The sequence below is a fragment of the Schistocerca piceifrons genome, chromosome 3 (genome assembly GCF_021461385.2).
Source record: "Schistocerca piceifrons isolate TAMUIC-IGC-003096 chromosome 3, iqSchPice1.1, whole genome shotgun sequence".
NCBI classification, from domain to species: Eukaryota; Metazoa; Arthropoda; class Insecta; order Orthoptera; family Acrididae; genus Schistocerca; species Schistocerca piceifrons.
In genome coordinates this window covers 851,963,298-851,981,624 of record NC_060140.1, presented here as the reverse complement: position 1 = coordinate 851,981,624, position 18,327 = coordinate 851,963,298, and the positions used below count along the sequence as shown (strand labels likewise).

Sequence of the window (18,327 nt, the reverse complement as noted above, 5' to 3'; positions counted from 1 at the left end):
ATCATGAAACTAGAACTTTTCTGATAAATGTCATATTTTTGTGTAACAGGTGGCACACAAGCCCTGATGTTGTAAATGCTTATTACAACCCACAAACAAATTCTATCAGTAAGTAATTGTAAAACCTGTTTTGATAATAGCAGTTTCAAATGTAACACTTACTCTATGAGCCACATGCTATTTGTATTTATGAATGTAAATTTTGTTCTATGCATTGCAATGAAGTGACATTTGAATATCAAATAGCTTTATTATAACAACAAAAACAATCAATTATTGAAAAAATAATTTAATTGGATGGATAAATTATTATATATCCAATAAAATAGCTTTATTAGAAACTCTAAAGTAAATAGTGTTTTTGTAAAATTTTTGTGTTGCAGCTGCACTATTTACAGCAAATAATTGATGTGAGATTTCAATTTTTTTCTTCTAGTTTTTCCCGCAGGAATACTACAGCAACCATTTTTCAGCAAAGGCAGAATTGAGTAAGTAAATAGTTAATAAAATGTATTCCTTATGATAGCTTTGAATGTAATATTTTGGTTCCTTTTACAGAATTTTACAAATAGAATCGAGGCACTTCATAATGGCCAATAATAAAAAGGTAACAGGAACTTTGCTGTGTAATAGCTCATAGTACTTGCAATGTGTTATGTACACATAATGTCCTAAAAGTCCTTGAGAGTCTTTCAAGTTTTCTGTAATTGCTACAATATCACTGCAGTTTTGCACACATTAGTCTCATCTTCTATTACACACCTATCTTCTTTTAAGGCCTATTTGCAATGGTGTGGCACATCTTTGTTTGGAGTGGTCTTAAAAGATTTTCTGAATTTTAGGAATCTGGCATTTTAAATTCTTTGAGGAAAATTCTATTGAAATTTGTTCATTCGTTCACATGTCATGCTCCTTAATCCCACCTTAAAGGAGAGCCTCCAGTGATGTGAAATGCCATTGCAGGCTACTTCTGTATATTATACTAACAACAAACACGACTAGTGGTGATCAACTACTTCAGGAAATTACGTCTACATTAAAAAGAGTTATCATTACCTTAAATTGGGTAAATTATTATTCTTACTGGAAAAAAAAAATCTCAAGGTGTCTGGCCTACATGGCTCCATACTAAGTCCATTCCATTTCTGTTTTATAGGAATGATTTAACATTAAATATCAGTTACCTATCAGTTCTGCTTGCAGACAATAATTCTGTGTTAGATGAAGACAGGATGCAGAAGAATTGCTGAATCATTGTCTCCTCATTAGCTTATGAATTATTGCTCCTCAGTTGCTTAGCAACTTCATTTCAGCAAACTAGTTGAATCTAAGCATACTGCAGACTCACATGTTAGTTTCAAGTTCCATGGATTATTTGCACAATAAATCATAATGATGGAGAATAAGTCATTTTACATTCACATTATATAGCTATAATGACAAATGTGATTCTGCAAACAATGTCACTCAGAAATATGAGTCCAGATAATAATTACAAACAACAACAACAGTTCTCTGTAAATTTTTTGCATATTTCGCATCATAAACAAAGTAATGTGATTAAAAAATCAGTTGACTGGCCTCAAGTGTGCAGGAAAGAATGAGAAGTCTTAATTTTTGCCGATAATCATGGACATTAGATAGCGGAAAAGGTGGCACATACAAATACTAATGCAAGTGTCCATGCCTTTGTCAAACCAGGAGCAGGCATTGCAGAAGTGACAAAAACAGTGCTGAAATTGTGTGAAAGCCTTGAATCAAAAGACTGTGTCATAATTTATGCAGGTGCAAATGATATTGCTAGAGATAAAGGTAGTGAACTCATCACTGTTCTTGAAAGTGTGCTATCCAAATTAGGCAACACAAGTGTCGCTGTTGTAAATCAACCACACAGATGTGACCTACCTCCTTGGTCATGTGTAAATAAATTAATAGGAAGAGTAAATAAAGAGATAGATGAAGCATGCAAAAAATTTCTCTATGTGAACTTAATAAATGTAAGCACGTTACACAGATCCATGCATACCAGCTATAGCCTTCATTTAAATCACAGTGGAAAACAATTTTTGGTTGAAGAAACCGGCCATTTAGCAAATTTGAGTTACAACAAGCATAATATAGAAGCAGTCCAAAGTACCTTGGACGAATGGGTCATAAAGATGCAATGGCTTATAAAAAGACATTTTTTAGAGAAGTAGACTGTATCACAAAAAATGTGAAGCAGAATGAAATTGCAAATACACACTGAAGATTGTGCACCAGAATGTGCAGTCATTAACAAACAAAGTGGATGAAATAAATATACTCCTTAATAGTGAATGGAAAGATGTTTCAGTTTCATGTTTTGTGAGCACTGGTTACAACATGAGTATTTTCAATCCTAAAAAGTACTGCATTTTAACTCTGCAAACTGCTTTTATAGAATGGAGTCAAAACTTGGGGGTGTATATGTAAAACATAATGTAGATTATAAGAGTACAGTCTCTGTTTGCAAACTATGGTGTGAAAGAGACTTTGAAATCTCAGCTGTTGAGTTAATGTCTGAAAACACTATAATTTTATGTGTCTATATATCTCCTGTTAGCAACACTTTTTTTTTTTTTAAATACAAAAAACTGGACCTTGCTTTAGGCAAACTCAAGATAACTGGGAAAACAGTGGTACTGTGCAGACTTTCTGAGCCATAGCCTTCACTGGGAAAAGTTCTTAAATATTATAAAAACCTACAGTATTTGTCTGACTGTTAGCTCTCCAACACATATAACAAAAACTAGTGTCACTTTCCTTGATCAGGTATGTATGAACATGGACAAGTGTACATCAGAAAACTTTGATACCGGCTATAGTGACCACCATCCGTGATTACTAAACATACCTGTAAATCACATTTTGTCCAGTGTACAGAATATTATCCATAAAAGGATTTATAGTCAGAAAAATATTGAATACTTCCAGTATCTAATCAGCGAACAATCTTGGAGAAAAGTATATGATACCTCTGTTACCAACGAAAAGATGGAACATTTTTTGAACATTTTCAAGTATAACTTTGACATAGCTTTTACATGAAAGAAAGTGATTTCCAGAAGCACAGATAGATTCAAAAACTGGATTACATCAGGCATTAGAGTATCTTGTAAAAGGAAGTGGGAACTTTTTCTGCAGTCAACAACTGACAGTAGTCCAGAATTTCTTAGTTATTTCAAAAAATACAAGCTAAAAGAGGCAAAAATTAAGGAAAATGACAAATATATTATGAAGTCATCCAATAAAACTAAGTCTGCAGGATCTTACGGGGAAGAAGACAGCTCACAAAAATATTGTGACATCGCACAACGGCAAGACTGTCACTGACCCTAGGGCAGTTGCAAACATCTTCAGTTCTTATTATGCAACTGTTTCTGGAAAATTAGTGAAGGAAAAATTTGGAAATCCACCTAATATGACATGGAAAGAACTTTCATCTATTGAAATTTATTTATTTATTTATTCTCCATGGACAAATACAAGGATTTGTTTTGGATAGTTTACATATTGATCATTTACCCTTATAACATTGTGGGAAACAATTATATACAACAGGTCTGACAGATAATAAGTTATGTTGCTATTTTTTTTGTACATGTAAATACTATTTATACAAATGAAAGTATTCTTCTACTATAAAAACACTTATTGCTGAGGAACTCCTTCAAGGCAATTTCAAGGCAGCTTCCACTTAAGCTATTTAATTTTTTTGGAAGTTTGTTATAAAATTTGATTCCCATCTAACAGGGGTTCTTGTCTGCACTTTTTGTATTATTTCTTTCCAGGTGATAATTATTGTCCTTCCTAGTATTGTACATGTGCACTTCTCCATTTCGATGATTGTACTGCTTGTATTTTAGCATCAGCTGAACAGTTTTATAAATATATAGTGATGGGAGTGTTAGTAGTTTCTTAATTTTAAAAATTGCTTTACAAGACTCATTATATCTAAGCTTACACACGATCCTAACTGCCTTTTTTTGAAGGATGAATACCCTATTTACGTGCCTGGCAGCAGCACATCTCCATACTTCAATTCCATATGTGAGGTATGGATACACTAAAGCATTGTACATTATACTCATTTGCTCATATTTAAGAAGTTGTGACATTGTCCACATTGCATAAATTGATTTGCTAAGTTTTAGGCATAATAAATCAATATGATGCTCCCAAGAGAGATGCTGATCTAACATTATGCCAAGGAAGGAAGTTTTATCTTTCAATTTTATTTCTGAACCATCATCAGACACAACACTCCATTGCATTTCATCTTGTTTGTGGTGTATTTGAAATTCCATTGGATTTGTTTTATTGATGTTTAAGCCTAAGCGATTGTTTTGGAAGTAATTCTTCAATACAAATAAGACATCAGAACAATTTTGGGCCAAATCATTCTCGTTGGTTCCCCAGTTAACAATGGATGTGTCATCTGCATAGTTAAGTATCTTGTTGTTGTGCTCTGTGGGCAGATCATTAACATATAGTATGAACAATAAAGGACCCAGAACTGACCCTTGGGGCACAACATATTTTACTATAGCTGGACTGGAGCTGTACTTCTTAATAACATGCCCACTTTGTGTGTGACTTGCATTACCTGATACCTGTCTTGTAGGTATGCCTCCATGAGACTTTTGGCTATTCCTCTAATACCATAAGTTTCCAGTTTCTCAAGTAGCAGCTCATGAGATACTGTGTCGAATGCATGCAATAAATCTAGGAACAAACATGCCACCCTTTCTTTTTCATCTAATTTCATAAGTATCATATCTACTACATCACATATGGCAGATGATGTTGAACAGCCTTTCCTAAAACCATGTTGGGTTTCTTGTAGCACTTTTTCTTTGACAAGAACGTTTTCTAACCATAGTGAAAAAATCTTTTCTAATACTTTGCTTAGGATTGGAATTAAGCTAATGGGGCAGTAGTTTTCGACTTTGTCGATACTACCTTTTTTGTGCAGTTACTTGACTATTGTATATTTTAATTCAGATGGAAACACATCGTTATTCAAACTTTCATTGAAGAGGTGGACCAGAACATGTATGAGTGAACGTTTGCATCATTTTAATATAGTGGAGGAGATTTCTTCCCATCCCGTAGAGAATTTGTTTTGCATTTTATTTATTATTCCCACTACTACAGTTGTATCTGTTTCATACATAAACACTGATTTTTGTACCTGGTAAGGAGTTCTGTAGTCATCAGTGTCAGAGGTTACACACATGTTATTAAAAACATTGTTGACCATATATGGATCTGAAATATTTACATTATCAGTCGTTAGTTGGATATTGTTGACACTAGGCTTTGGTTTTCTGCTTATTCTCTCATTTACACAGTTCCATACTGATTTGATTATGTTATCTGAGGTAGCAATTTTTTGCTGTATAGTTTCCTTTGTGTATACATTCAGTGCTTGTCTATAGGCTTTTCGACATGTTTGGCAGTTGTCTCCAGTTGATGTGTCCTGGAACTCTTTATATAATTTTCTTCTTCAGCTGTTTTACTTCTGAAGGAAGTCTTTTATATGGTTTTGAGTATATTTCTTTTTGAAAGTAACTGTGCATGTTACATTGAAATGGGCAAAGAAAGTGTTATAAAAGTTATTCCATTTGTCTGCAACAATTTCTGCACAATATATGTCATTTCATGTCTCATACTGCAGTGCGGACCCCAACTTCTCTAAACATTTTTTATTTGTACATCTTATTTCAATCATATGTACTTTGTGAATATTCAGTATTTCCTTTGTCTGGCAAAGACGATCAGAGAGGTGTAGGTTTATTATGTCAACTCTGCAGTTATCTAAGTTGGTGTAGAAGTGATTCTCAGTCCAGTAGGCCCAACAGAGCTCCTAAATACCATTAACTCACTGAAAAGTAATTATTCAACTGGTATTGATGATATTCCAGATTATATTATGAAAATAACATCAAGACAAATACTCTCTCCTTTATTAGACATATGCAATTCTTCTTTATCGTGTGGTGTCTTCCCACAGAAACTGAAAATGGCAAAAGTAATACCCTATATAAAAAAAGGTGATTAGCAATGTATGGGTAACTATAGGCCTGTGTCTCTACTGTCAGGGTTTCTGAAAATTTTTGAAAAAGTTTTCCTCTCACAACTAACTACATTCTTCAACTAGAATAATATTATTTATGGGTGTAAACATGGCTTCAGACCACAGCGATCAACTGAAACAGCCACTTTCAACCTGATAAACTATGTCTTAAATGCAGTGGACAACCACAGAAATATCTCAGGTTTATTCCTGGACCTAACAAAAGCTTTTCGTGTGATTGATCATTCTGTGCTCCCGAGGAAGCTTGAATGGTATGGTGTAAGTGGTGTACCAAATCAGTGGATTAAATCACACTTGGAATATTGTTCTTAGGTAACTGAAATTAAGTTCACAGAAGGAAATGAAGTTCAGGTACATCTTTCAGAACCATGTGGACTAAGTCATGGTGTTCCACGGGGCTCTACTTTTGGTCCCCTTCTTTTTTTGGTATACATTAATGATTTCCCATCACATGTTAGGGATTCTGAACCTGTACTGTTTGCAGATGACACTAGTCTGTTGATTGAAGGAAATATAGAAGAAAATATCAGTGCATCTGTACAAGACATTACAAAAGAAGTGTCTGAGTAGTTTACCAGAAACAGGTAAATAGTTAATCCCCAAAAAACGGTACTCCAGAATTTCCACACAGATCAAAATAAAAATGCAGCACATCCCTAATTTGTGTAAATAAACAAATCATTAGTGCTATCAATGAAACTAAATTTCTTGGGATTCGTATCCAGAAAAATCTTAAATGGAGCACTTTATATCACGCCCATAAATTCAAAACTACCAAAAATCAGCCATGTAGTAAGTATTCTTTGCAACAGTACTAGTGCAGAAATGGCTAGGGCTGTATACATTGCTTGTGTACATTCAATACTGATGTACGGTATCATTTTCTGGGGAAATGTACACCAGGCCATAACAGTATTCAGGAAAAAAAGGCAATTATAAGAAGAATGAAACAAGTGAGCAGCAGAAAACCATGCAAACCTTTCTTTAAAGATCTAAAGATCTTACCCCTTCCCTGCGTTTGTATACTGGAAGTAGTCATGCATGTCAAAAAAAGTATACTGAGAAAAGAAAACCTTTTCCTCAAAACAAAAGTGTCCAATATTGCAGTACCAGGTCAGACAGCGACATACATGATAATGATTGTAACACCACACTATGCCAAAAAGGTGTAATTATGCAGGAACAAAACTGTACAACAGATTACCAAGACGTATAAAATCTCCTCCTGAACTACAGAGCTTTAAAAAGTCTGTGACAGCTTACCTTTTGAAAAACTGCTACTTTTCAATTTCACAGTATCTCATGCAAGAAAAAATGTAATTTGTATCTTTAATTGGAGAAATAAGTTAAAAATATGCAGTATTTTAAAAAATTGTAATTATTAGATCCAGTTTGTTATCAAAATTTAAATAATGTGTATTTGATGTTTGAAAAACCAATACACAAGAAACTGACCCATTTGAATTCTCAAGATCAAATTTGAATAAAAATTTGCTCTGCCAGGCACACATTGAGTACCTAGATAACAGAGCGAGCAGCTTTGAATTTTGCAGTGCAAATATTATTAACTATAACTGACATGGACACTCACAAAGTGTCATATATCTGTTGCCCACTATTTAGAAACTGACAAATATTAGCTCTCCTATCGTTCTATATTTATAAAATTACTATCCTTTTGTATATCGAATAGGAATTAATGAGTCATATTATTTTGTTCACAGACACAACACAAGACAAAGGAAAGTTTGTGTGTCCCACCCACTGTCTCAAACAGCATGCTCAGGCTCCTCAATAAATAAATGCAGTTGCAATTAGGTCCACTGAAAAGAGAGCTACATGAGGCACTGACACCATTAAAATACTCTTCCTCAGTGGATAACTTTAAATACCTTGGCATAATGACAGTGCCTAGCCTTCACATCTGTAACTCTATGACATACAATAGAGAAAATCTAGAAAAATTCAACATGAGATATGATCTATATGTACACAATACCAGAAACAGTCACTTGTTGGATTTTCCTTCCTCAACCACAGTTCATGCATTATTTTATATGTGGTGTATTTTGTTTCACACAACTCTGAAAGAACGGACATCATTTTAATCCTACAGCCACTATTGATCAAGACACAAAGGACTCAAAGACATTGGCTGCCAGTGGGCACTGATTTAAACCAATGGGGCAACTTGAAAATTTGTGCTGGACTGGGATTCGAACCCAGATCTGCTTACTAGGCAGATGTGCTGACCACTAGGTCATCCGGACACACAGCATCAAGAACTACACTAGCATGCCTCCTATAAGATCCAAATTCTCAACCTATACCACACACTACTGATGTAGTTCCCCTGCTCATTACCCTCATTACACGTGGCATCTTGCCAATTCCTGTAAGAGTTTAAGCTGTTTCGGGCATGTCCAAAAGAACTGAAAACCACATATATAATTATGGAGATGATGGCTGATGATCCCTTCAGTGCAGATGCACATAACGCTTTAATTTTTGCAGGAATCGGCAAGATACTGTGAGTAGAGAGGCTGATGAGCAGGGGCACTACATCAAATATGTGTGGTACAAGTTGAGAATTTGGGTCTAATGGGAGGTGTGCTATGGTAATCCAGGCAGTTGTGATGACCACTGTGTCCAGAACGTGTAGTGGTCAGTGCATCTGCATAATAAGCAGGAGACCCAGATTTGAATCCTGCTATGGTATAAATTTTCGACTTGCCCTGTTGATACAAATCAGTGCTCACTGGCAGCAAATGTCTTTTAATTCCTTTGTATCTTGTGTATTATTTGATTTATTTTCACTGGGTTCACTCATTCGACATGAGCGTCCTAAAATATTCACTGCCCTGGTCCTGGTGCCACTACATTATAATCTAAAATCATCAGCACAAAGTGTTGCCACAGGGAGAATGAATATCTAAAGATGCTCACATCTGGTAAGTGAAACTGGTCAAAATAATTCAAATAATGTGCAACCTGTGGCTGCTCTGTGTACATAGCATTCTCCTTTATTATGGCATTTATGGAGCACAATGTGTGAATACATGAACACTCTGGGGCACCTGCTATTTATGATTATTGATTCATTTGCCAGGTCATTGGGGTGTCCCACTTCAATCTTTCTGGAAGAAAATCCTGATAAATACACATTCTATAGCAGTAATGTGTAACATAAATTTAGTTGACAGCAAAGAGGTTCACAAAGTAACCATATTAGCTTCATCTTAGAAGTTAACTTCATTTTTTTTTAAAATTGTTGTCCCCACTTTTTATTGGATATTATAATTTTACTTTAGACTGACACTTCTTTTCTTTACCCTGTGATATGCGAAAAGACGATAAGAAAAACCGAATGCTCCATTTTAAGTTGGTATGATGAGCCTACATGAAAAATAAGTTCATAAACGTTTATAGAACTGTACTTTTTCAAAAGTGCACATGGGCGGCATTGGTTTTATCCAATATGTGCCACAGGGATATTTCATGACAGATCCTTCACATAACATAATCTTGTTAAAGGCCTAGAGTTTTTAACTATGTGTGGTTTTCATATGCATACTAAGTGTTTCAAAGCTGTACCAAGCTACAATCATTTTGCTGAAACCAGAGAACAATCTTTCTATGGAAGTTTTTAATAAGGTTGTTGTGAATTGCTGTAGTGCGCAGACAAAGGCTTATTCAGTCAAAAACTAGCAGCCTTTATCAAAGCCACATTATCTGCAAAGTCCGTTTGTGCAAATGTCTAGTAAAGACAATTCTGATGGTCTCCTCTTTTAAAAGAGTATAGTTCCATAAAAGTTCTTTTTAGTGTAGAATCACAATATGCAATTAAAATGTGGTTACTATTTAAAAATTTAGCTGTTCCCATTCCCACCCATTGCAGCACCATCTAGTATGAAACCAGTACAGTTATCTTGTGACCCCTTCCATCTGCAATATGTTTAATATGAAATACCTTATTGTGGGATATATGGCACGTCTGGGAAGTCAACATACTCCTAGGTCAAAATAGTGTATATTGGAATAATTGTATATAAAAAATATGTATCCAGTGGATCTATATGACATCATTACGCCGTACACAGAGTTCTATGCATCTACATGTCCTCCTTGATATCTTGTTGAACACGTCAGAAACTATGCTTTGACAGAATTCCTCAACACATTTTAGGAATTATTCATTAATTGCACTTCATTCATTAATGTTGTACTGATATTGAACTGTGTGGGACTTAATTTTTCCACATAATGAGCTGTTGAGCTCTGTAAAGTCTGGGCTTCATGGTGCCCATTTCAAGGGGACTGGAGAGTGTAATACTCTTGAGTGAGTCACAGTATTTAGAAATTATGCCAATAACACATGGCAGGTGTCAACTCACTGCTCTGTATCACAATCAGATAATTTATTGACAAACATTGACCTAAATCCCTTTATACAATACTGACAACAATACTTTTCATTGGATTCAAAGCAAGGATAATGGCAAAGCAATTATTTATTTTCCCAATGATACATAGTCAGGAGGGTATGGGATCTTTTCAGAGAACCTGCATCTTTCTCAAGGATTTTTTCATTTTCCCCCAAAGATTAAAGTGAGACTCTCTACATCTACATATACATATACATTCATACTCCGCAAGCCACCTGATGGTGTGTGGCAGAGGGTTCTTTGAGTACCTCTATCAGTTCTCCCTTCTATTCCAGTCTCGTAATGTTCATGGAAAGAAAGATTGTCGGTATGCCTCTGTGTGGGCTCTAATCTCTCTGATTTTATCCTCGTGGTCTCTTCGCGAGATATACGTAGGAGGAAGCAATATACTGCTTGACTCCTCAGTGAAGGTATGTTCTCAAAACTTCAACAAAAGCCCGTACTGAGCTACTGAGCGTCTCTCCTGCAGAGTGTTCCACTGGAGTTTATCTATCATCTCCGTAATGCTTTCGCGATTACTAAATGATCCTGTAATGAAGCGTGCTGCTCTCCATTGGATCTTCTCTATCTCTTCTATCAACCTTATCTGGTATGGATCCCACACTGGTGGGTAATATTCAAGTATTGAATGGTTTTTGCATTTAAAGCCCACATTGCTCACTGCCGTGACCAGAAACTGGCAGTGCACACTGACTGTAAGCCTTCCTTCCCAGACACAATGGAAGCTCAGGTTTTAAAATATGGTTTTGTTTACTGGAGCCACTTTTAATCTGCTACTTGCTGTTACCTACATCTGAACTTGCATATCAGTGGTTTTGTTATGATGAGGGATTGTAAGTAAGCTGTTGTATGTGCAATAATGTTAACTGCTTTCATGTGTCTGCCTGTTCCAGCTGGGGATGTGCCACAAAACAGAAAATAGATCTAAGTTGTTGCTGGGTATGTGTTCAGTTTCTATAATCTGTTTACCAGTGGTTGCCAGCCTTCATTTACTTCCATTGTTCATGACACAGCATTTCTTTTGCAACATTCTGATATGTAGACAGGTTCTTTTTGGGGGAAAAAAACTTTGTTTTTATAAAAATGCAACTATTTCTGTAAGGACTTCAAATGATGTTAGACACAAATATCGACTGAAGATACCATTTGAGGAATGCAGTTTTACCTCCTTCAAATATTTATACTTCAGATGAATGAAGTAAGTAGCAAATTTAAATCGCCATACCAACACTCAGGTGTTCATATACCCACCCACCAAACTTCACTACTTTCTAAAACTTATTGTTTCAGCCATCCAAAGCTAGGAGTCATTCCATTTCATTAAAAACGCAACTCAGCTCCTGTTGTCTTTCAGTGACAACTGATAGGTCATCAGTGAAGTGTGTCATTCTGATTTTCTATCCATGATAAATGACCTGCACACTGAGGTAGTTCTTTACTTCCCTCATTGCCTTCTAAATATAGAACTGAAACTTAACAATTCATATTAATTTTACAACAAATGAAACTAACCAATTTAAATTACTTATATGTAATTGCATAAAAATGTAAATCAATAAATAATTATTTTTTACAGAGCTCTGAACTATGGAAGCATTGGTGTTGTCATAGGACATGAGATCACACACGGTTTCGATGATGTTGGTAAGTTACATAGTACGTTAAGAGAATGTCCTTAATGTTTATATTGGTTTAGCTTCTAGTCACTGATATTAACATTTTTATTTCATAATTGCATAATAAGTATTTTATGTAATATTCTACATGTTTTTATGATTGTGTAAAGGTCTTGACTATTTGTATGAGATAACTGTGACAGATGCAAAGTTGTTTGTTTCTTGGCACCTACAAAGACCTGTGAAGAAAAATTTTCTTCTTCATGAAAAGTACCTGGGAGATTCTTGATCTTGCAGTAATATTACCAATAACTTGTTCATAGTCTCTAATTTAAGTTGTGCATGCTAATGATACTCTACAATAAGAACAGACCAAATTAGACATCCTGGTTAAATAATTAGAAATAATTATTAAATTTCTTCAAATGATTTAATTTTGCAGGTCGCCAGAGTGATAAATATGGAAATCTTGCACAATGGTGGACAGAGGCTACAATACAGACATATATAAAAAAGTCACAGTGCTTCATGGATCAGTATGATGCCTACCGTGTGCCTGAGCTAGATGACTTGCTCCATACCATCGTTCGGGTACGTGGGAAGGAAATCATTTCCATTAATTGCATTACTGCAGTTTTGCAGTAGTGTGAAGCTTTATAATCTTGAAACTCTTTTTCTTTACAAAGAATCTGATACGTGGGGTGCTTCCAGGTGTTCTGCCAAGTTGATGTTTCCATTTTATGCACATTATTTCAGTAAACAACACAGCCATCTTCTTCAGGTGCTGTGAGTTTTGCTGTTGTGTGTACTGACTGCCTGGACTTCAGTCAGACTATGAACTACTGTTGGCCTCATGCTGCTATGTGTAGCCAGGTTCAATTCATGATGCCCACTAACACTCTTTGATGCTCTTTTGTTTCTTGGAAGCACAAATTCTGTCAGCATTTTCTAGATGTGTGGGACACAATGGCTGGTGCAGTCTTAAAAAATTCCTGAAGCCAACTACTCCCTTTGATGCACTTTTGTTTTTTGTGGCTTGCACAGATGTTCCGTGAAACTCGAAGTTCTTAGCATTTTCCATATACAGTGGCTGTAATGGCCAGACCCCAAGCATTATTTAAATTGAAACCTCATCCCTGTTTATTAAGTTTTCTGAAACCTTTATTTTGATAGACTCCTTAATTATTATATTTGAGGGAATGATGGGCAATAATTGATTTGCTTGGTTGTTTTAGTTGGATGTATCACTGATTTTCCATGCATCTCTCCTTGACTGTTCTGACAGTCTGCTTGACATAAGACATACCACATTCACATGGAATGTGATACACACTTGGCTTTTGGAGGTATAGATCATTTTTGACATTACAAAAATGCTTTTTATCTTAGCAGAAGGGAGTGAAAGACAATGGATGCCGTCTTCCTTAGGAGACTACTGACCTTTCTGGATATTGGCCCAGTGCAAGACAGATAAGTGATTTTTGGATTCTCTTCCTTAATCCCAATCTCAACCACTTTCTCAGTTTATTAAGATATCACCAGCAATCACAGCGACCAAATCTGCAAAACTCTGAGGAAATCTGCATTTTGTGGAATATTAGTGAAACCACTGAAAAAAAAAAGTGTGTCAAAGGGCATAGCTGGTGTCAGGAATTGATCCTGGCTATACACAGTGACATTAAACCAGATAGCTGTCTCGATCATCAAAATATGGTGCATAAAATGGAAACAAAAACTTGTCAGAACATCTAGAAGCACACCATTCATTCATCATGCTGAGAAAACCTGAGATTTCACGTAACTTCGTTCATACACAAGTTGGATAAGGTCCACCAGAAGAGAGTCAACTTCTCAGTACAGTGAGCTTTCTAATTAGGTGTTCAGATGAACAAGTTGCACCTATGTTTGCTAAAAACAAGCATCATACTAAAACACTGAGGGCAACTTTGACCAGGCCCAAGCTGCCGGAGGTGGCAGTCAAGTGTGTGTGAGGGTACTTGCTTGTGTGAATGAATGTGTGTGTGTTTCCTTTTCTGACAAAGGATGTGGTTGGCAGCTAATGTGCAAATGTCTTTCAGTAGTGCCAGCTTGTAACTTAATTGTGTCATCTTTACATTAAGTAACAATCTACCTTTTCCTTACATTGTTGGAAATGATAATGTAGTATTAGTTAACTGCTGGAGTATCTGTGGAAAGATTCCAGAACTAGTCTTGCTTATAAATAGTAATAATGATCATGTAGTGCTAGAAACAAAAAGCTGGCTGAAAGAAGAAGTGAATAACACAAAAAATTCAATTCTAATGGGACTTTGTATCACAATGATAGGGTGGACACTGGTGGTGAAAGTTTGTTTATAGCCATAAATCTCTTATCTAAAAATATTATAAAAATGTTTGTGTGTATGTGTGTTCCACATATCCTCCTAAACCACTGGACCAATTTCAACCACACTTGGTACACATATACCTCACTGTCAGGCAACAATCGCTGTTGGAATAAGGACCACCTACCAATCAAAGGGGTGGGGATGGGGCTGGAAAAGATGCATAGCCCATGATGTGTGAATTTCCAGATTTTACTCACCCAGTAATTAAGAATGAGAGCACTTAGTGACTTTCTACAAACTTTATCTGTAATTTCAAACCTTTAAAAAATTTTTTCTCACTGACGGCCTCTACAAAATGATGAAGAAAAAAAAATGGTTTATCACCTATTACTCTTCCGCTGTTCATTCAGTAAAAGTACAGCACGAGGCATGACATCATAAGTCATTACTTCTTTACTACCAACTGTATTTGTGACACATTTTGTAGATAGTATCCTTATACACCACTGATTATAACTGAAAAATTATATCATTTTACAATATATAGTTCATGAGATATGACATGATAAACAATGCCACCCATGAAAAACTGCCACTTCATGCACGACATGTAAATTTATTGTTTCTGTGCTACTAACTCTATTCACAATAAATTTTTCAGACAACATCCACAATTATTGCTGAATGTACCTATGATACCTATTGTACGACACATAGTTAAGGAGATGTGGCATCATAAACAGAGAGATGGATGAAAAACTGCTGCATCACGCAGACAATATCCACATATGCTGCTGAATGTACCCACAAATCATAGCAAATATGACACATAGTTCAGGAGATGTAATGTCATAAACATTAAGCGTGAGATGAGATGACACATGGGTGTACAGCTATAAACCTGGGCAAAAACAGGTTTCTCCACTAGTATACAGGGTGTTACAAAAAGGTACAGCCAAACTTTCAGGAAACATTCCTCACACACAAATAAAGAAAAGATGTTTTGTGGACATGTGTCTGGAAACGCTTAATTTCCATGTTTGAGCTCATTTTAATTTCGTCAGTATGTACTGTACTTCCTCAATTCACCGCCAGTTGGTCCAATTGGAGGAAGGTAATGTTGACTTTGGTGCTTGTGTTGACATGCAACTCATTGCTCTACAGTACTAGCATCAAGCACATCAGTACGTAGCATCAACAGGTTTGTGTTCATCACGAATGTGGTTTCGCAGTCAGTGCAATGCTTACAAATGTGGAGTTGGCAGATGCCCATTTGATGTATGGATTAGCTCAGGGTAATAGCCGTGGTGTGGTACGTTCGTATCAAGACAGATTTCCAGAATGAAGGTATCCCGACGGGAAGACGTTCGAAGCATATGATCAGCGTCTTAGGGAGCACGGAACATTCCAGCCTACAACTCACGACTGGGGAAGACCTAGAATGATGAGGACACCTGCAATGGATGAGGCAATTCTTCATGCAGTTGACGATAACCCTAATGTCAGCATCAGAGAAGTTGCTGCTGTACAAGGTAACATTGACCACGTCACTGTATGGAGAGTGCTATGGGAGAACCAGTTGTTTCCGTACCATGTACAGCGTGTGCAGGCACTATCAGCAGCTGATTGGCCTCCACGGGTACACTTCTGTGAATAGTTCATCCAACAATGTGTCAATCCTCATTTCACTGCAAATGTTCTCTTTATGGATGAGGCTTCATTCCAACGTGATCAAATTGTAAATTTTCACAATCAGCATGTGTGGGCTGACAAGAATCTGTACACAATTGTGCAATCATGTCATCAACACAGATTTTCTGTGAATGTTTGGCAAGGCATTGTTGGTGGTGTCTTGATTGGGCCCCATGTTCTTCCATGTACGCTCAATGGAGCACGTTATCATGATTTCATACAGGATACTCTACCTGTGCTGCTAGAACATGTGCCTTTACAAATACAACACAACATGTGGTTCATGCGCGATGGAGCTCCTGCACATTTCAGTCGAAGTGTTCGTACGCTTCTCAACAACAGATTCGGTGACCGATGGATTGGTAGAGGCGGACCAATTCCATGGCCTCCACGCTCTCCTGACCTCAACCCTCTTGACTTTCATTTATGGGGGCATTTGAAAGCTCTTGTCTACGCAACCCTGGTACCAAATGTAGAGACTCTTCGTGCTCGTATTGTGGACGGCTGTGATACAATACGCCATTCTCCAGGGCTGCATCAGCGCATCAGGGATTCCATGCGATGGAGGGTGGATGCATGTATCCTCGCTAATGGAGGACATTTTGAACATTTCCTGTAACAAAGTGTTTGAAGTCATGCTGGTACGTTCTGTTGCTGTGTGTTTCCATTCCATGATTAATGTGATTTGAAGAGAAGTAATAAAATGAGCTCTAACATGGAAAGTAAGTGTTTCCGGACACAGGTCCACATAACATATTTTCTTTCTTTGTGTGTGAGGAATGTTTCCTGAAAGTTTGGCCATACCTTTTTGTAACAGCCTGTATGTAAAGTATATATATGTAAAGTAGAGTGTAAATGTGTATGTCTGTGATCTCCTCCCAAATTCCTGGACTGATTTCAATCAAATTTTGGCACAGAAACAGCAGGCCTTGTGAATATCAGCACTATAGGGTTTATAATGTCCTAGCTCCAATAGGAGCACATATATGGGCTCCAGGCATATAGACTGCCATGCACGAGAGGCATGTTGTGTGAGAGCAGTCTACATGTCAGTGTCAAGAAATGGTTTTTCAGACCCCAACATGCGTATTGTGTTGTAGTAGTACCGACCTGCTTTATCAACATACTTTGTGTGGCAGACTGTATGTCAGAGGCAAATAAATGCTTTTCAAGCCACTAATGTGTAGTCTGGTAGCCTGCCCTGCATGGCAAGTGTGTTGTGGGAGTAGTACTGGCTTTCTTTATGGACCTGTAATGCAGGGGCTACACATGCCGATGAACATGACTGGAGACAGGTTGAGAGGGACAGAGGAGGGATGGACAGAGTGAGGGGGAGGCAGAACTGGACAGAGAGAGGGAAGGTGGGGGCGATGCATCAGGGCAGGTCGAAGGTTTAGAGAGGTAGAGGGTAGGTGGAAAAGGAGGAGGGGAGGTGGAAATGGAAAGCTAGATGGGGAGGAGGATATGATTAGAGGGAGGGGAGATGAAAACATGGTGGAGGAAATGGACAAATAGAGGGAAAGGAGTAGATGAAGAGACAGAGAGATTGGGGAGGAGGAGACTGACAGGCAGAGATGGGAGGATGACGTGTAGAGAGAGAGGGAGGAAGAGGTGGACACAGAGATGTGGAGATGGAAGTATGTTCATTCTATGTGTGAAATGCTCTGCAGGCAATGATGTGGGGAAAATGGTAGTAACACAATAATATCTATTGAGATTAGTATGAATGATGAATGCCAAGGAATTCTATTGATGAAGTAAGTGCTAAAAGTGGGTCAAACTGGTAATAATATGCTTTTATAGACCCCCTGCCTCAGAAACAGTAGTGGCAGAACATGTCTGGGAAAACTTGGAAAAGGTTGTGGGTATGTTGTTACATTAGGACAAAATTTCAACTCACTGGCTAAAGACATGGAGAGTGATGTAATTTGGGCACTTAATTGTGACAAGAACTCATGTGGTATTGTTCTCAATGCCTTATTTGAAAATTATTATGAGCAGTTAATCAAAAATCAAACTTAAGAGGTAATTTCCTAGATCCTCCTAGTTGCAAACAGACAAAAAGTTTTGATTCCATTGATACAGAACAGGGAATCAATGATTGTAAGTCTGTTATAACATCACTG

At 36.9% G+C, this 18,327-nt stretch overlaps 1 protein-coding gene across 1 annotated transcript in view; it reads left to right on the top strand.

Annotated features, from left to right (window-relative positions):
* Positions 1–18,327, top strand: part of LOC124789361 (neprilysin-4-like) — a 145,733-nt gene that overhangs the window by 112,344 nt on the left and 15,062 nt on the right. Inside the window, exons 14-17 of the mRNA XM_047256687.1 lie at positions 50–108; positions 437–488; positions 12,143–12,210; positions 12,625–12,773. Of these exons, the coding sequence (XP_047112643.1) occupies positions 50–108; positions 437–488; positions 12,143–12,210; positions 12,625–12,773 (328 nt within the window). The remainder of the gene's footprint in view (positions 1–49; positions 109–436; positions 489–12,142; positions 12,211–12,624; positions 12,774–18,327) is intronic.